Below are 20427 nucleotides of genomic sequence, written 5' to 3'. Positions count from 1 at the left end.
CAGGAGGGACACAGGACACAGGCTCTATAGACTTGGATCTTGCTATATATGCCATCAGCTTCTTATTAAGCCATACTCTCTTTTTGAGTCTAGAGAACACGGTAGCTGGTTTGCCAAGGTGTTGGTTGGTGCACCTCGACATCTAGGGAGAAAGTGTCAGAGATCATTGACACAAAGTCATAAACAACCTCCAGTTCTTGCATGGAGATGGTAATAGAGGGAGGTGAGTCCATGCCCTGGCCCATGACTTATGTTTTCTTCAGGCTGATTGTTAGTCTTGGCAGTCCTTGCTAAAATGATTCATGAGTTGTTGGAGGTATTCAGCAGAATGGGCAACAACAGCTGCATCATCGGCGAAGAGGAAGTCCCGCATGCATTTCAGCTGGACTTTGGTCTTCGCTCTCAGAGAGATTAAAGAACTTTCCATCTGATCTATTCCAGAGATAGACACCTTCTGTTGCTGTTCCAAAAGGCATGCTTCAGCATGACAGCAAAAAAAGATCCCAAACAGGGTCGGTGTGAGGACAGAGTCCTGTTTCACTCCACTTCAGATTTGATGTTGAGCCATCAAAAACTACAGTGCCCTTCATTTCCTTATAAAAGGACCTGATGATGTTAAGGAGTTGAGGTGGACATCCAATCTTGGGAAGTATTTTAAAAAGGCCGTCCCTGCTAACCAAATCAAAGGCCTTATTGAGATCTATAAAAGCCACAAAGAGTAGCTGTTGTTGTTCCCTGCATTTCTCCTGCAACAGTCTGAGGGAAAATACTATGTCATTTGTGGATCTATTAACTTGAAATCCACACTGTGATAGACTCTGTCTGCAAGCACCTGGAGCCTCTTCAGCACAACACGGGCAAGCAGCTTCCCTACAACACTGAGAAGAGAGATGCCACAGTAGTTATTGCAGTCACCCCTGTCTACTTTGTTCTTATACAATGTGACAATGTTTGCATCCTTCATGTCCTGTGGTACTCCACCTTCCCCCCAGCAAAGACAAAAGATTTCATATAGCTCGGTGGTGATGATCTCTTTACAGCACTTCAGCAGGGATGTTATCCTTCCCAGGTGCCTCGCCGGTGCGGTGGCGAGGGAATCCAAGGCCGCTTTTCTTTCATTCATACAATAAAATAAATAAGGGACTCATGACAGCATACAACATGAATTTTAAAAGCAAATACAGCTACAAAGAACAACAATAACAAATTACTCTATTAAACCAATGTTAAATAAATGATCACATTTTAAAAAGCACTGAAAATAATCATCTAAAAGCCACTGAAATAAAAAAGTACGTCATCACACACAATTAAAAGGCGCTATATGCTCAAGGAGCATCTTTTTCTTCTTTTTAAAGCTGATGTTACAGGCAATCTTGCTGCTGCACATTTTTTTCATCACGACCATTGTTTTGCATAATGTTATGAAGCCACTTGAATTTCGTAAATTAGGGCTTCCAGTTGTTTTAATCCAGCCCTGCCCATACTGCTTTGAATAGTTTTTGTTTTGAAGAAACCTCTAAGATTTTTTAAAAATTACTTTATTATTTATTATTTATTTATTGGACTTATATACCGCCCCATAGCGCTACAAGCACTCTCCGGGCGGTTTACAATTTTTTTTAATTATACAGGCTACACATTGCCCCCCCAGCAAGCTGGGTACTCATTTTACCGACCTCGGAAGGATGGAAGGCTGAGTCAACCTTGCAATGCTACTTTGCAATGCTACCACTAAAAAATTGACAGCACCACCCTATATGGTTACTGCTACAATATTCTGTGTGTGGAGAGAGACCAACTGTAACTTCTGCAGGCTGACAATGTGGTTGTTCTTTCTAGGCTTGGTGGGCAAAACCTCCCCCAAAGCAGCCCACGTGATTTAAACAACAAGACAACAAAATCTTATCCAATAATAAAACAGCAACAATTAATAAAATCAGCAAACACCTGCAATTAAAACACCCGAATCTAAAACACAATCAAGGCTAAAACTTCAAGAGTCCTCTAGGAAAACATAAGGAAATGCCAGTGAAAACAATTACGCTTTTCCTGAAGAGCTTAGCATGATGGAATCTGGCAGAAAGCAGTCCGTTTCAGCAATGTGGGGCCATTGCAGAAAAGGCCCTCTCTCATATACCTTCCTCTGCTTACCCACTTTAAAGGAGAGCAAGGATAAAATCTCTCTGTTCCTGATCTTAATATGTGCACAAGCTGGTAAAGGCAGAACTGGTCCTTCAAACAACTTAGACCCAAGTGACGTAAAGCTTAAAAGAAAAAAGAAGCTATTTGAACTGAGACTGGAAATGGATGAGTAACCAGCGCAGCTGATGCAGGACAGGTGTCACATGATTAGACCACCTTGCCCCACCCACATCCAGGTGGATGTAAAACTGAGTTTACAGCCTGTAATCCACCCCAGGTGTCACTGGAGGTGGGATAAGTGAGGCAAGGCCCGACTTCCCAGACTAGGCCGTAGCTGGCGCAGCATCCTAGTAAATAGATTAAACACACTCATTCAACACCATCCTCACTCCAGCTTCCCCAATTAGCGTAGTTACGGTGGCCAAATTTAGGGAGCACACAAAAAAGAGGAACATTTTTTCTCACTGAATCTACAGAAAGAATCTGTGATCCACGAAAGCTTACATTACTAATATAAACCCAATAAACAGCCAAGATTCCTCTTTAGTTTGATTGCTACTCAGCTAACTGTTGTTCCAAAAGGGCCTTTGGTTGTACAAATGACTTACTTTTTTAAAAGTGGTTTTTACAGAATGCATAGATCTGGTTTTAATGAATGTTTTATATCTGCTCAACTGTTTGTTTTCTAAATCTGCTGCTAATAATTTTAATCTATTGGTCAATCCTTCTGCGTGTCCTGCCGAGTCGAAAAGCGATAAACAAATGATTTAAACAAAACAAAACAAATGAGGTCATGCTCTGTCCATGAAATCTCCTGGGAGAAAAATTATATTCTGATTCAAAATCCCCCCTCTCGCCAAAACAAGCTGGCAGCTTCTAACCCATTTTGAACGCTGCAATCCTGCAGGGAGACACCAGACCCACAGAAAACAACCTGGAATTTTGAAATTAGGCACTGCTAATCTCAAGCCATTAACTTCTGTGGGAGCTGAATATATATATCTGTTCTACATCTCCTTGAAATCCAAATACTCATCTATCATTGACAAATTTCAAGTCTCACAAGGGAGTCCAGTAAAGAATGACGGAGTTGTACCATATTTCTGTGATGATGGATGGAAAACCTACACACACACACACACTACATAATAATAATAACAAATCTCATTTCTCTGAATACTAAGTTACCGCTTGTCGATTCTTGGTCTCTTGGTTATTGAGCAACCACAATTTCTTGGAAATGTCACCAGAAATGTGGTCAAAATTCAACCTAACCTTTCATTAAAGCATTGAAATTCCAGTGTACTGCATCAATATTCTTTGATGCAATCCAGACTGCCTCAACATGAAGGAACTGATAGGGCTGCCTGATGCTTTGGGGTTTATGTCTGAAAGCAGCTTAGCCAACCTGGGTTAATATTAACCATTGTGCATAATTATTTTATGTGGCAAAGGGTGTAACAAAACAATCCTGAACAGTTCACATTTAATAAGCAAATGGTATACTCTCCAGCTGGTATTGATGTTTAATTTGGACCGTACCTTTTTTAAAATCATCTATTCTGTACTTTTTGAAAACATATCTGAAGTAGGAAAAAAAATGCCAAAGATTAATGTACTCCTTATGGATCCTATGACGTGAAACAGCTCTTTAATGATAGCTCATGGATTGTACAAAATATAGGGATACAGATAAAAACAGGATTCAGATAAAATAGACTGGGGTCGATACAAATATATTGTGGTTTCTATATTTTCTCCACAAGCGCAGACTGATGAGTAAGGAGATTTCCAAAAGCCAGAAATTGTTAGGAAGAAATCCAGTGCTGGAACACTGCTCTTTGGGAGGCTGCATCTGGCAGAACAAAGTTTGGAAGCCAGCTTTGCTTACAAGGATTTTTTCCAATTTCCTCCGAAGCAGAGTTGATATCATACCTACTGAGCTCATTCTTCAAGTGTCTAGACTGCTGCCATGCAGTCCAAATGACCCATCCATGCGGTACCAGCAGTCAGGTTAGTGATGATGATTTTAAATGCATTAATAGGGGGGGGGGGAAGACTTTCAAGTGCATAAGACCCTGAAAATGCTCAATAAGACCTCAGCAAGCTCACCAAGGAGAGAATACTACCTGCCCACAGTAGAAAGAACTGAACAAGACGGGAAAGAGTGTGGGGTGGCCAAATGCAAAAGACGGCAATGTTTCTGCACTATTAACAGACAAGAATGGAGGGAAATGAGGTGTTACTCATCATGGAATGTGTTCTGCTGGAACGCTCTCCTTTTCACAACCATTAAGAAGTGCAGAAGCTGTGTCCTCTTCTGCCTCTGGCCATCCTACTAGAGAGGGGTATGGCACCACCACTGCTACTCCATGCTGTAACATTTTGTTGCAGGTCTTATTTCTCATTTGTTTAAGTAAAGATTATTGTTGCAATCAAGCAACTCTCAACAATAACCAGGACAACGTTCTTTTCTAACAGGCAGCTAGACCAGAGTTCAGCCTCTCCTGGGCCATGAAACCTTCCAGCCCCACCTTTCTCCAGCAGAATACAATGTAGGTATGGGTCTGGCAAGTATAACCTCTAGAATGGAGAATTCTGGGATTTAAAGTTTGTTTTACTTTGTTTTGTTTTTAAACCTGAACAGCACATCCCAAGTTCCAGTCCTAAGGAGAGGTAAGTTCTAATGAACCTAGGGAGACGTAAACAAAAATTATACACATTCTCTCTCTTTCAATCACTCACTCGCTCACTCGCTCACTCACTCACTCACACATACACAAGATAAATCTAGGGACTATGCCACTTTGGAACACAAGAAGCATCTTGCAATTCTGTCACACTGTTCTCTCCTTGCAGAACACTAGCTTTTCAACAGAAAGGTTACATTAGAACGGTGTACTAGAGATGGGCACGCCTCCTCCGGCTGCTGACTCCGAAGAGGTGGGGCTTGGAAGCGCCAAAGAGGAACCAGGACGAGCCACCGAATCCAGTTTGTGCCCATCTACTTACATACAGAGGGTTTTCTTCCCACCCCTTTTGTTGTGTTTTACAGCCCTCATCATATCTTACAATTGGCTACGGTAGGTAAGGCAAATGGGAGTGTAGTACAAAAACTTCAGGAGGGACTCAGGTTGTGGTAGACTACAAACTACTCTTTGCCTTCCTCCCAATATAGTTGAGACCTATCCTCTTTCTGCTCCATCAACAATACTGGCCTGTAATTTCTGTGCAAGATGAGGGAGAGAGGGAATCAACACAGACTCCACAGCATTACAGAAAGCTGGAAGGGAGAACAATAATCCCTACTCTGCAAGGAAGATAAAAATCATTCCCCTAAGATGAAAAAGGTTACGTTTCATACAGGCCAAGAAAGGTAACCTCAGAACAAGCCTTCCAAGGATGCCCACTTCAAGCATAACATCTTATCTTGTCCATAAGTTGCCACTCTCTGATTATGTTTTTGTTTAAATTCTCCAATAGAGATCTAACGCTCAAAACGAAGTGTGAGGCAACGAAGTCCAGCCACCAACTATCTTCTTGGATGGCTGCATTTGGCTTCACATAGTACTATCTTTGATCTTGCATCCACACTCATTTCTCTCTGAATGTGGTCAACAGCCTTTAAATGTCACCTTGCGAAGCTTGGGAACTTCTTCTGCCTGCTCTTCTAAGCCTTATTATTTTTAAGTCATCTGCCACCACACTCCAGTGGTCATGTCTACATGCTATCAAAAACAAAGAAAACATCAACAAAACACCCCAATGAATAAAAATTCTTTAAGTGCTTGAACTTTAAGGGCAAGAGGATCATAAATCTAAACATGTCGATCTAAGCCATCACAACATCTCTTTAATAATATTCAGTACCAGCACTACAAAGTCTGCAATTCCATCTCCATTTACAGCCCAGCCTGAGAAGGATTTATGGTTCTTTCTCTTATTTCATATCTTGATAAAGCCTCACCTATGGTCTTTGTGACTCCAGCTTCACTGGTGCTCTCAAGGCAGGCCTTGCGTCCGGTCACCATGGATGTGGGGATAGCAATGTACCTCCCGCTGATTCCCAGATGTTGGTTATCCCTGGCTTAGAGTACATTAGTAACAGGGAGTGAGCTACTGTGGGAGCAGTAAGGCTTGCTTAGAACGATCTAATCAAATCTGAGTGTTCACGTGGAAATGGCTCCTGTCAATACTGAGAAGTGGCTTAATAAGAGAGCCACTTCACGATATTGGCAAAGCAACAATAACAACAAAAAACCCACCTTTTCTTTGCCTTCTTCTTAAAGGACTGGTTGAGAAATTGCCTGCAGCTGAAGCCACTGCCAGTTGGCTTCTCAACTGGCCCTTTAAGGTGAGGCCAAAAAAAGAGGGTTCTCTCTCTCTCTCTCTCTCTCTCTCTCTCTCTCTCTCTCTCTCTGTGTGTGTGTGTGTGTGTGTGTGTACACACACACAATATATATGTCACTTTTCCTGACAAGGTAGGTGATTAATTTGCTGATATCCTGAAGTGGCTTGCTTATTAAGCCATTTCATGATACTGACAAACTGAAACCGGAAGGCTTGCTTTAGATTGATTGGTTCTAGTGATTACCCACACTGGAACGGATCCAAACCAGAGTCATCCTATGTACACCAGAAAAACAGAAGGCCCTTGAGAGGGGCCAGAAAGGTGCAGGTAGCAAATCTCTGAGAAGATATTGTCTGATAGCTGTCTTTAACAGCGCACCTGCCTGTCCCTGCAGCATTCCAAGCCCATGTAATCAGCCCCTTAGATGCTGCTGGTTCTCTCTTCCTTCAAAGCTTTCCTTACAATCCACCTCTTCTAGGGCACCTTCAGTACAACTACTCTAGCATCAGGTACTCTCAATGTCATATGCCGTTCCCATCACCCCCAAAGACAGGAGTTAGAATCCAACCTCTGGAGAGTGCCAGGCTAGGAAACACGAATCTACTAAAATTAACCCTATGTAGATGCCACTGAAATGAACGTACCCTCTCCCTGCAGTTAGCCACACTACCCTCTTACCCTATTCTATCTATCATCCCTCCTGGAAAATTTTGGATAGTAAACTCTATGAAATGAGCACTTTTAAAATATACTACTTTGTGAAACACATAAAAATAATTGTAATGATGATGGATTGGGGTGGGGGGAGAGTCTCAGACTCACAGATGACCAGCTGTACACAGAGTATTTTATGTGACTCAGGGCATGTTTGCATACACCACATTCATAGCACATTCAGACAGCCCACTCAGGATTTTCCCTGAGCATTCCCAAATGCATTGCTACATATGAATGAGCAATTATGTTGTACAGGCAAGATGCAAAGGAATGAACTGAGCCTTGCTCTTAGCCTCCATATTCTAAATCACCCTCCTAACTGCTTGAAATCTATCCATCGTGGCGTAAGGTTGGCTACATAGCTCACTACGGTATCTGCCAGAGGCTGGGATTCTGATTCCTCACTGTACTTCCCAGGAGAAAAACCAACCTGTGTAACCATGGGCTAATGGCACAGTCTCAGAGTGCCCTCTAGATAAAGAGAATGGTAAACCACTTCTGAGTATTCTAAGGGTTGCTATAAGTTGGAAGCACCTTGAAGCACACTGTTATTGTTGTTACTGCTGTTGTTAGATTGGTTTACCACCACCAGTTTAAGGTTTTTCATCCTTGATGAAACAGACCAGCTGCTGAAAACATAATGAGTCAGGTTTATAATTTCAGTGCATTTTCCTCCTTTGCATAAATTACTTGATCACATTTCATGCTTGATCAGATTTTTTTTTAAAAAAATAACTTATATGGATGTAGTCTCTATTACAGTAATCAGTGTCCTAGCAGCATGTATGTTTAGGTTTCCAAAGCACTACAACTCCCATCCTCCTTCATCACTGCTATGCCACCAGGGGCTAAGGTGGGATTAAAAGTTAACCACATCTGGAGGCAACGAAGTCTTCCATCTGGACTCTTGATCTTGCCCTCCTTTTTCAGAACATTAAAGCAAACAAAGACCACTCTTATCTTGATATGATAGAGCTGAAATCACAACTGTACAAATTCAGCAACAACAGCTGGATATCTGCTGTGTCTGGGCAACAGCCAGGTGTTGCTTCCCAACCCCATGAGAACTGAACAGCACAGACTGCACTTAAAATGTCCTGTAACAAATGCCTCATCTACAGTCAGGCATTTACAGCCCCCAAGACACTTGTTCTCACTGTGCACCAAAGACGAAATGAAAACAAAGCTACAAACATCAGCCTTTCTAAAATATAACTTTAAACTGCTAGTCTGGAGTTTAGACTGAATCAGGATGGCGGTGCACACAACACAAAGGATCCAATATGGCAGCTGAAGTGTCTGAGACATATTTGTAGAGATAAGCGATGCCCCTAAGCGCATCACTAAATGACACTCAAAAACAAGGCCTAGTTTTCAAACAGAGGGTAAAGCTATATCTGCAATCTTCGCGTTCTGAATTACTAAGTCATTGAAAAGTTATTCTCGCACACAGAAAGTGAGGGTGCCAAGGAAAAAGGAAAGAGTACGATGCACATTTTGTCACATACACCTCCCCATTTTTCCACACTTCCATTACACTAGAAAATAGTCTCTGGCATAGGACTTTTTTTGGATTCGTAAGGGTGGGCAGCTAGGGAAGCTGCAGAGAGATGGGAAGAAGTGTAACAGAAAGAAGAAAGAAACAAAGGCATCACACTCAGCTGCCTTGTAATATTACTCTTAAGTTCAGAAGTACAAACAAATGAATTTCTGGAGGACCTTTAGAATGTGGCAGAAAAATGGAAGCTGTTTTCATGGGGACATAAAACTTTTGAGAATGTTAATGGCAGAGCCGTAACTTCACCTTTAAAGCCCTCAATAGCTTGGGGCCAGGTTTCCCAAGTAACATATCCTTCTATATTGACCTAACAAGGCAAATACCTTTTAAAAAATCTTAAGGGCTTCAAACAAGGCTCACTCTTTGTTCCAGTGTCAAAACTGCTACAGTACAATCAAACAAGGCATGTCGGGCAGATCCATCAGTGGCCTTTTCAGTGTTAACATCCAATTTGCGGACTGCCCTCCCTTTACCTATACACTACACTCTTTAATATATTCATTTAAAACGGGCCAGACTCTGTGTACACCTCTTTTAGCGCTTTTCGCTCTCTGCAACCTTTTAAATTCTTGCCGCTGGTGTTTACCTTTCTTTCACCTGTACTGCTTTTTTAAAATCCTTGCTGCTGCTAGCTTCATCTTGTTTTTTCATCTGATTTCCTTTATTGATAGTTTGTACTTGATGTTTTTTTAACCTGTACCCTGCCAAGAGAACCCTTGGTTATTAGGCCATTTGAAAAATGCCATAAATGAATCTGCATGCACAGGTTCAAAAGCTACAAACAGCCCTTGCAAACATGGCAAGTGAGCAGGAGTTGAAGGGGGGGGAGAGAGGACTAATCCCCAAATCAAAGCAATGGGAAGGTTCCAGTTCATGAAGATGACTGCCCTGCTGGTTAAATTTGACCAATATTGGCCAGTGAGTCGGGGAGCAGAGAGGTTGGTAAAGCCAAGAAAAAGCCCTCCTTCCAGTCTCCTTCCGCTGAGATCGGCACTGACTTCAGGAGCCTGGCTAAAGCCAGCAGCCAGCTCTTCCTCAGTTATTAACTGTGATCTTTTATTAGCTGTTAAGAGACTGGTGCTGGCTCCTCCACGTAAACTCCCCGCCATGGCAAATAGAAGCAGATCCCTAACACATGTGCATGAGTGCACCGTAATCCTTTTGTTCCAGAAAAATATCTGTCATCAGAGTGATCAGCGACTTGGGACTTCCAAAGGCAAAAAAAGCAATGCCCAAATATATTTTCTCCAGAAAGATAAGGCATGTGTGTGTATTTATCTCCTCCACCTTTGGAAAAATTAACTGGGTCAAGACGAAGCAGACTCTTCCCTAAAACAACTCATGCCACAATAAAGCAGCAAATTTTTAAGGACCCTTTGTTGTGTAAGCTACAACAGGTTAATGCATCCTGGGTGAAGTCAAGGCTTAAAACTTTGCCAGAGTTCATCCAGGCTTTGATGCAGAATTCACCTTTATTCCTAAAATGTGGGAAAAAAGTAGCAGTGGCTTTCTGTGTAGCTTAGTGTCTTCTCCTTAAGCATTTCATCTCCATTCCCATAACATCTGGTGTTCAAGGCAAAATTTTAGAGATTTTTCTCAAAGCTCATGTAGACATGCTTTTAGGCAGCATGTCTACATGGAACTTTGAGAAAGCAGCCAGAGAAGGGTCAGAGACATACAAACCCTCCTGCTTCTCTCGCCTGTTCAGGCGGCTTGATCTAATCTGGAGATACTGTAGATGAATTTCATCCTGCACAATCTGCTACTTAGTAGATGACTTCCCACATTCCCAAGGGTGCAATATTGCAACAATGCATCCTTTCAAAATAAAGAAGAATAAAGAAAGAAAGAAAAAAGTAAGTAAGTAAGAAAGAAAAAATCTTGACAAAGCTCAAGGAGAGTGAAGGACAAAGCACACAGAAGAGAAAGTACTGTATTTTAGAGAAGGGCTGCTTTTTTAAAAAAAAAAGCACACACCAAATCAACTGATTGTAGTTCTAACTTGGTAATTTCCTGCTGGCTGATTGCAATACTAAGATAGAAAAAAAAAACTTTAAAAAGTTTTATTTTGATATAAACTTTTCACGGATTTCATTGCCCTCTTCAAAACCTCAATGTTGAAGTGTATTAAAAGACTGAACCATTCCCCTTTTCTCTTTTATGAGGGTACAGGTTTGGGAATACAGATGGTGAAAATTACCAAAAATACATACTGTATAGCGTTTATTTGAGATGAATCAACAGAGTTCAATCTTGCCAGCCTTTATATATAATGCGAACACAGTTTTCTCACTGTTTTGTAATCTCGGAACATAAGATTATTCTTCATTCTCAGTGCACCTCTAAAAAAGGGTGCGTGCACAGACAAACAAGACACACACGGGCACACAATTGTATAATTCAAAGGAATCTGGAATTACTTCCACTTTCCAAGTAAACCGCATCCTCATTAACATGGATCCCTCTTTAGCCTCAAAAACACATTGAAGGGAAAGGGGGGGGGGGGGGAATATTGCTACTGCGCAACCCTTTATACGCCTACTCAGAACTAAGTGTCCTTGATCGCCAAGGCCTTCGGCTACCATCCTTTCCACCCTTTTCAGTAGCCATACCTACAGCTGTGCTATTAATCATTCCGACGACTAAGCACTCCATGTTAAGTATGGTCTGGAGGATGTCTTCCTGGGAGTAACCAGCGTTTCCCTCCCAGGACCTCTTCAGACGTGATCTGGAACCAAGCTTTCCTTCTGCACGTGTGTACCTGCCCATGGCGTGTTCTGTTCCGCTACAACTCCCGACACTTCTAGTGGGCGAAGGCATCCAGCAGGTAGTACTCGGAGTAGTTTTAAGAAACCTTTCCACGATCAGGTGGCCTTACAGAAAGAAGCCACTGATACGAATGAATTAATAACTCCTCAGCCTTCCAGAACAGATGCAGCCCTGACAGTCATCTGAACCGCAACTCTTGCCCGCTTACCATTGCCAAGCAACCTCGGGTCTATCCTTCCACTCTCCCGCCAAAAGAAAAAGTAAAAAAAAAACAACCCTTGCGTGACTCTTACCTATCAGGAGCCCAACGAGCCAACAAGATCGGAGCATCGCCAACGTCCGGCCCCCGCGTGCGGAGGAGATCTTTGCAAACGGGTCACCCGCCGGGGGGAAAAAAAAAAACCAGCCAACGCGTTGCAAACGTGCTGCTGGCGAGAGGAAGGAGAAGAAGAAGAAGAGCGAAAGAAGATGCGGAGGCGGGGGAAATATCAAAAGGAGGTTCAGCTTTGGCGCGCGTTGCGTCGGCAAGGAAACGGCCCGGGATCCATGTGCCGCCGTCGTCGCCGCTCCAAATTGGGGGGGGGGGCTAGAGAGATCCGCGGACGGGACGAAAGGACCGAGTCCAGGGGGACCGAAGGCCGGGCGGGCTGGGCGGAGAGGGCGCGAGCAGCGCAAGCCTCTCCGCGGCGATAATGGTCCGGCACGGCGTGTTCCCGACGCGCGAGCGACTCGCGGCTGATCGTTTTAATGGAGCTGCTTGGCCGCGGGCAGGTTCCGCGGCCAAAAGAGGTGGAGACTCCGGGGCTCGCGACGGGACGCTCTCTCCCCCCTACCCACCCCACCCCGCGCTAAAAGCACGTTTCCCACTCAACCCCCGAGTTCACGGATTGCTTTCCTGGCCTGTGTCCCTTTCCGAGCGGCTCGCGCCGACCCCAGCTTTTCGGCTACCCGAGGCCGGGACGGATAGGACGACGCCTCGCCTTAGTTATTCGTTCCGTTGCTTTCCTCTCTCTCTCTCTCTCTCTCTCTCACACACACACACACACACACACACACACACACTCACACACACACACACACACACACACACACACACTAGGCGGCTCACGCCACGATGAAAGCAGATTAAAACATATAAAAGGACGTGGTCCTTGCGTGAAGATGCAATCAAGCTAACATTTAGAATAATAGCAATAATGTGCCGTCGAGTCAGTTCTGACTAATGGCAACCCTTTCCAGGATTTTTGAGGTAGGAAATACAGTACACAAAATCGGTTTACCCTTTCCTTTCTTCGGGGGCACCCTGGGACTGGGCAGCTTGCCCAAGGCCACACAGGCTGGCTTTACTCACAGGAGGCACCATGGGGAATCGAACTCCCAACCACGGGCTTCGCAGCCCGATACCTCACTCACTTAGCTATCCTGTCAGCGAGATATAATATTGATTTAAAGGTGATAAAATTTAAACAATTAGGTCAGTAGTGCCCAAAGCAAAACAAATTATGTTATGGGGCATTCTTATCTATCTATCTATCTATCTATCTATCTATCTATCTATCTATCTATCTATCTATCTATCTATCTATCTATCTATCTGTCTGTCTGTCTGTCTGTCTGTCTGTCTGTCTGTCTGTCTGTCTGTCTGTCTGTCTGTCCACCCCACCCTGTTCGCCACCACTCTGGGCGGCTAACGAAACAAAATAGAATAGACATAAACACACCAATACAAATACAAATAAGGTACCACATATAATACAATAACTTTCAAAAAACAATAAAATTACAAAAGAATAGTAGGCGGCTGGCAGAGAGAAGTTCATGAATGCAAAACAGAAATAATCAAAATATAATATTAATTCATTATACCCCCTCCTTTCTTCCAGTGACCTGCAAGGGGCATACATGGCTGTCAAAGCCAGCCAGTGTGTGTTCCATGGGCAGGTGGGAGTTTTAAGGCAGGTCTCTTCCACCGCCCTGACCATTATACCACCCAAGGCATTTGAGATAAGATCTTTGCCATCTTTCTCTCTGGCAGAAAAATATTAGTAACAGTAACAAAACAAAATTAACAAGCAAAATCACTAACAATTCACTGCTGCCTGAGGCACATGCCTTACTCTGCCTTATGGTAAAGCTGGCTGAGCACATACATGTTAGATAAGATGGCCCTTGCTGAAAAATAACATCCTGTGGGCAAATATACATGCAAAAGAGCAGGTAAGGGATGGTGGGGGGAGTTGACAAAGATCAGTGACATGGGGTGACCTACACACAGCTCTAAATTCCCAGGAAAGTCCCCTTGTTATTTTGCAGCATCAAAAACGGTAGGTTTTGTTTTTGCTTTTTTTTTGTTCTTGTTTTGTAACCTCGCATGCTGTCTGTGGTTTGACAGTGGGGAACTTTTTCTGGTCTGGGGTGATGGTCTGTCTAACCCTAATCAATAATTCCTTCCAGACTTTGAATTCAAAGAGAGCCCCACCTCTCTGTCGAGTGCTCCTTTCCCTTTTTTCTTGGTTGGTGGCAGTTGTTCTGTTTGCTCTTGTTCAGTTGGTTGCCAAGCATGTGTGCAGTAAAGAAAGCAGCATACATAAGTGTGTCATTTTGAGCAATTGTAAGTAGAGATGGGGGTATGAAGGCAGAAGGTGGGATGATGAGCCTGTGCCAGGTGTGACATCATGAGCTCCAGAGCGATAGGAAGGGAGCCTGTGGCAGCAGCAGAAAGGTGAGTGGACGGTCTGGTCCCAAGGGGGCAGACCCTCATTATCTGCACTTGTGGGAGGATATTCGTATTTGTATACGAATACCCCCACCTCCAATTGTAAGTAAAGGCATGTTTTTATTCTTTCTCCTGCAAATGTCTCAGATGAGTTATTGAGACTTTAAATAATAATAAATAAACCACAGAACTGCAGAGCTGAAAGGGACCCTATCAAGTCCCTATCAAGGAGGCACAGCGGGGAATTGAACTCCCAGCTTTTGGCTCCACAGCCAGATACCTAAACTATTGAGCTATCCAACAGTTCTACCAGTTTTTTTAAAAAGAGGTGGACTTTAGCGAACTTGTAGCTATTCTCATCTGTGAGTCTCTGTATTTTCTACTGTGTAGCAAAGGGATTTTTTTAAAACCAGAAATTCAAAACTCTACAACAAAAACAACAGTATTTGGGCACCTGGAAGACTAGCATGTTTTCTTGGGCACAGGGTTTGTTGACTGCAGTCCACATCTTCAGCAAATTACCCTGTTCACAAAATATTATCAGCTTTCTCTGACCTGGTAGACCTCCAGATGTGCTGGCACTACAAGTCTGACAAATCTTTCGTATTGGGTTGTTTGTTAAAAGCCTTCAAATGAGAGCCAAATGAAAGCTTGGGCTTTCAAGCTAAGTGAAACATTTAAGTGGTTTTACCAGTTCCAAACATCCCAGTGAATTTTCATGGCCAGCTAAAGTTCAGACTAAACCCACGTCTCTTGAGTCTATCACTGTATCCAAGACAACATAGCTATAATGCAGCTAAAGTAATGTGGAAGGGATAGTATATATACATGTGTGTGTTAAAAAAGATCACCCTGTCTAGAAACACCTGCAGAGACCAATACCTGCAAAAAAGCAGAGGTGAGTGAATGAAGACACAAATCAGAGATCTGATATTCATTGGTTTGGGATTATGAGAGAGGTAGTTCAACACATTGGGAGGGTATTAGGCTGAAGAAAGCAAAGTTCTAGCAACTGCAGAAGAACAGGGGGGAGCTTAAATTCTCAGATTAGTGGGAGTTATAGACAAACCAGGACAACTCTTTTTATTATTTTACTGGGTTAATTTTTCAAATCTTGGCTCACAATAGTAAGCCACAGTCGGAGGTACCTTAGGAGAAATGTATTAAGCAGGCTTATGTGTTTATTATACTCAGCCATGCTTTGTTCAAGGCAGCATCTTTGGATCTCTGCACATACTTCTCAAAACACCCCAGCAAGGTAGGTGAGGCAGAGGGAAACATCTCCCAAAGGTGGATTTCATGGCTCGTGACAACATGGTAAAGGGCCCTTCCTGTGAGAGGCACACCACTTTGTGGCTCATGTGGGTCAGTCTGTATGGCACGGATGTAAGTGGTGTTGGGGACTTGCTGGAGAGCAGCCTTTTACATTGAGCATCACCTGGTCTAGTCTAGGACTTGGAAATGGACCAGCAAGGCAGCCAACATTCCTCTTCCTGCCTCTTGTCTCCCCTTCGCTTGCACAACATTCCCACCAAAGCTCCTTCAAGAGGTGATGCGGCTGTTGAAAAGTTCGGTGTCTCCCAGAAAGAGGGCCGGGGGAGATGCAGTACAGACAGTATATTTTTTAATAGATTCATTAGCATTTCAGAGGGTCTCTCTCTCTCTCTCTCTCTCTCTCTCTCTCTCTCTCTCTCTCTCTCTCTCTCTCTCTGTGTGTGTGTGTGTGTGTGTGTGTGTGTGTGTTTCCAGGGAATAAATGCATGGCAGAGTCTGGTCAGTGCCAATTCCATCTCCCCCCTCCTTTATTGAAAAGGCTACAGCTGGCTTCCCGAAAATATAGGACGCTGGAAGGCTTCTTGGCAAATGTGCCCAGCATTACTCAAACAGCATAACAACATCTTAAGCAAGAGGCTGTAGTTTTTCTAAAGCCAGGCAGAGGAGGAAGAAAAATTCTGATTTTCTTTTCCCTTTGTGCTTGAAGAGTGACTTAGCACAAAAAAGGCAGGGATTTGGCATTCATCCCTTTATTTCCAACAACTAATACATTTTTTAAAATATTCAGTCCTTCCATCGGGGCAGATTTTCACTCTTCCATGCCTAGTTGCATAATCTTGCAGTAATCGTTCCAGTAAAAAAAAAAAAAAAAAACACTCTATATTGAGCTCGGTTTGGCTCACTTTGATGGGAGTTTTTCGGATTTAATGCCATTCTGTTATCAGCTGGAAGGCTAAATGCCAAGAGAAGTTGTCATTGGTCAGTCTTTTACATCTTTATAAAAATATCTAAGGTGCATTGTCAGAACTAGTCCCTAGAGGGAACCAGAAAGTATTTTCCTATAATATTCTGACTAACGGGGAAAGGCATTTCAGCAACAAATCATCTGCACAAATGGAGCAAAGATAATAAGGACAATGGCAACCTAGCTGCTGAAAAATAATAAGTAAAGTTTTCAAAAGTCCTTGTAGAATATCACATTTCAAGTAGAGACTTTACAGTCCAGTGCACTAACCAGGTTCACTGCAGCTTTGGCAAGAACAAAGGCAGCCAAAATACCTTGATATCTAGTATATCTTCAGAATTTTCCAATTAAATATTCTAAACTTAGACCAATTGCAGCTGGATTTGAGCATTTCTATTCATCTTACCTCCGATATGCAGATTATACCACTCTGATGGCAGAAAGTGAGGAGGAATTAAAGAACCTCTTAATGAGGGTGAAAGAGGAGAGCACAAAAAAGAAGGTTCAAAGCTCAACATCAAAAAAACTAAGATCATGGCCTCTGGTCCCATCACCTCCTGGCAAATAGAAGGGGAAGATATGGAGGCAGTGACAGATTTTACTTTCCTGGGCTCCATGATCACTGCAGATGGTGACAGCAGCCATGAAATTAAAAGATGCCTTGACAATGACAAACCTAGACAGCATCATATAAAGCAGAGACATCACCTTGCTGACAAAGGTCCGCATATGGTTTTTCCAGTAGTGATGTATGGAAGGGAGAGCTGGACCATAAAGAAAGCTGACCGACGAAGAATTGATGCTTTTGAATTGTGGTGCTGGAGGAGACTCTTGAGAGTTCCTGGGACTGCAAGAAGAACAAACCTATCCATTTTGAAGGAAATCAATCCTGTGTGCTCACTGGAAGGACAAAACATGAAGCTGACACTTCAGTACTGTACTTTGGCCATCTCATGAGAAGAGAAGACTCTCTGGAAAAGACACTGATGTTGGGAAAGTGTGAAGGCAAGAGGAGAAGGGGACAACAGAGGATGAGATGGTTGGACAGTGTCATCAAAGCGACCAACGTGAATTTGACCCAACTCTGGGAGGCAGTGGAAGACAGGAGGACCTGGTGTGCTCTGGTCCATGGGGTCACAAAACAACAATTCATCCTATGGATCTTCTTCTTTGAATCTTAATTGCTTGCAGGTCTCAAATAATGATCAATAAATGCAGCAAGAGGCAGAGAACACTGTTGGTAAACCACACAAGGCTGGAAGGTTGAAAATACGCACAGCATTGAAAGAAGCCAATGCATTCCAGTGGCACTTGGCACTCTTCTTTTCCATGCCCGTCACCAAGACTCTTCCAGCTGGTTTGTTCTGAAGCTGGTAATAGCTTGGCAACATTTGTCTAACCTATTCTGCCAATAAATTGCTACAGAGCTGAACTGAGTCTGACGCTTGAATAAAGGAGATGTGGAAACTCCAAGATCCTTCATTAAGTTTCGTTCTGCCCGACACCACATTTGACGGGCTAGCCATTTCCTTTTCATTCTTCACTCCCCCCCCCCACAAATTAGCCCCATTTAAAAAGATAAATTATTGATAATTCCACTGTCACCAGTTGTAGACAGGACACTAAACGGGTCTTTTTTGCAACCTGGAAAAAAAATGAAATAAAATAAACCTAGGCAAAGCGAAATCAATGTGTGCCCTCATTTATATTGCATACCGGCAGTGAGCAAGAAATGAAATGTTGAGTAAAGGTACTCAACTCAATGTTGGGCAATTTCCCATGGTTCAAATAAAGAAAAACACCGAGCATCATAAGTCATGTCTTGAGTTTTCTGCTGGAGAGATGCGAGGCAGGAGCCAAGCTATAATGACTCTGATACTTTAATACTCATTCTATTCTCTCACTTAGGGCCTAAGGTTCAGAGTACCTCTGAAACTGAAAAAGAGACAAGACTCCTCTATGTGAAAAAATAGATGCAGACATGCTACAAAAGGAAGCATTTTGCGGGAAATTATCCCTCTCTTTATGGATGGCGCCAGACTGGCGGCCGTTCTCGGTACCCCTGTCTGAGTAGGGCCCTTGATAGTGGCGCCCTCTCCTTACCTGACTGAGATGGACACAGTAGCAGCAATAAGTAAATAAATAAATTTAATTTTTTCTAAAAAGGCCAGACTACACAGTCAACACTCCTGCTGGCACTAAGGATGGACAGATTTGTCAAGCTTTTTTCAAATTTTCATCACTCTTCTGTCCTAGGTCTACATCAGGCAATACATATTTCCCTTCTACTCGGATGTTATGCATATGTATGTGTACATGTCTTCGTAACATTTTTGTATGTGCCTTTTAAACTTCTGATTACAAATTACTTTCTGGTCTATATTTATTTCCAAGAGTTGCAACAGAGGTAACGAAAATGTGAATCCCAAAAATTCCCCCCACTGCCCTCCAATGGCATCCGCCATTTGAATTCATCCGCAGCATCGCTGGGATCTCAACACAGCCTCACTTGAGAGCAGCAATGGCTATACCAACTGGAATTCTGGGATCTGTAGTTCCAAAACAGTAACATTCCCCAGGGTTTATACTAACTACATGGAATTTACTCCCAGGAGTTCCCCCCAGTAAAATGGAAGGGTAAACCACTTTTGAATATTCTCTACCTGGAAAACCCTGAAAATGGTTGCCATAAGTCAGAATTGACTTGATGGTACATGATGATGATGATGATGATGATGATGATGATGATGATGATGATGATGATGATGATGATGATGATGGAGGAAAAGAATAGTAAACAGTGCATGGAAAAGTGAATGTGTACTTGGTCTTCAATGATGGGGCTCATCATATAGCAAGAACATTGTATGATAAACCCCACCAAACAGATCTATAGTAATGTCAGTGGAGCTCTATTGGATCAGGCCTAAAGTGTTATCTAGTCTACCACCCTGTTTCCCACAGAGACCCACTCTTTTCCTACAAAGGATCCTGAGAACTATAATTCACTGACGCTGCTGAGAATGACTGGCTGCAGATCCCTATTCTGAGAAACAAGGAAATTACAAGGAAACTCCTTGCCCTACTACTTTTTCAGGGAAATTGCTGAGGTTAAAAGAACAATATAACTGTATTACCCTGTTTTGCTTCAAAGAAGAAAAGCATTTGATGCTTATGAGGTTTTGTGGGTGAGATACTTTCCTTTTTAAATATAGAGTCCCCCCTTCGAAGGGAAAGTGGTCTTTGAGTTCAAGAAGAATGGCATCTGCTGGGATTCGTCCAAGTTTCTCAACCCATGATTTAGCTCAGCCACAATCTGGCTGGGCAATACTGAATAGTTCCCCTGTTCCCCTTCTCTACTGGAATAAGGAGGGGGAGGAGAATATGGTTTACCACCCAGCTATAAAATGGTCTCCTCCAACAAATTAGGGGTAGGGGAGAGTAATGGGTGAAAGTGGCAAAGCAGTGGGCAGGTAGCTTCAGGAATCCTGTTCCTTTTACCAGCATGGCTGCCTTCTCAGAGTATTACCAGTGGCGCAGTGGATGCTGGGAAGTGTTCTGCAACGTTCACACAGCCAGTAAGGATATTTGATAGTGTTTACTCGTTGCATGTAATGAGCTATTGTTGTGAGATGGGAGTGAGATCACTGGAAATCTGTATTTGGGTAAAACAGAAAGCTCCCATTTATTGCCTTGGGATATTTTTTTCAAAGGGAGGAAGGGGGATTAACTATAGTAGCTTCTACAGCTAGGTTTTATGGATATGGGTATGCTGATAGCCATCATGCAAAAGATCTCATGTATGACCACTATTGGAGTTTTTACAAGCTCGTATGCTGCCTGTTGTTTAAGTGTCTGGGAAGGACCTTTCTGGACTGTCAATCTATCCAGCACTAACCAATCGTTCCTTGACAACTCTGAATTCAAAGAAA

At 42.9% G+C, this 20427-nt stretch overlaps 1 protein-coding gene across 1 annotated transcript in view; it reads right to left on the bottom strand.

The window, feature by feature from the left end:
• The window catches only part of APCDD1L (APC down-regulated 1 like), a 40937-nt gene extending 28851 nt beyond the window's left edge, over positions 1-12086 (bottom strand). Inside the window, exon 1 of the mRNA XM_020815117.3 lies at positions 11834-12086. Coding sequence (XP_020670776.3) covers positions 11834-11870 — 37 coding nt within the window. The 5' untranslated portion in view covers positions 11871-12086. The remainder of the gene's footprint in view (positions 1-11833) is intronic.
• Positions 12087-20427: the final 8341 nt, after the last annotated feature.

This window comes from Pogona vitticeps, chromosome 4 (assembly GCF_051106095.1).
Source record: "Pogona vitticeps strain Pit_001003342236 chromosome 4, PviZW2.1, whole genome shotgun sequence".
NCBI classification, from domain to species: Eukaryota; Metazoa; Chordata; class Lepidosauria; order Squamata; family Agamidae; genus Pogona; species Pogona vitticeps.
The sequence above is the reverse complement of the archived record's forward strand: the minus strand, read 5'-3'. Positions and strand labels throughout refer to the sequence as shown.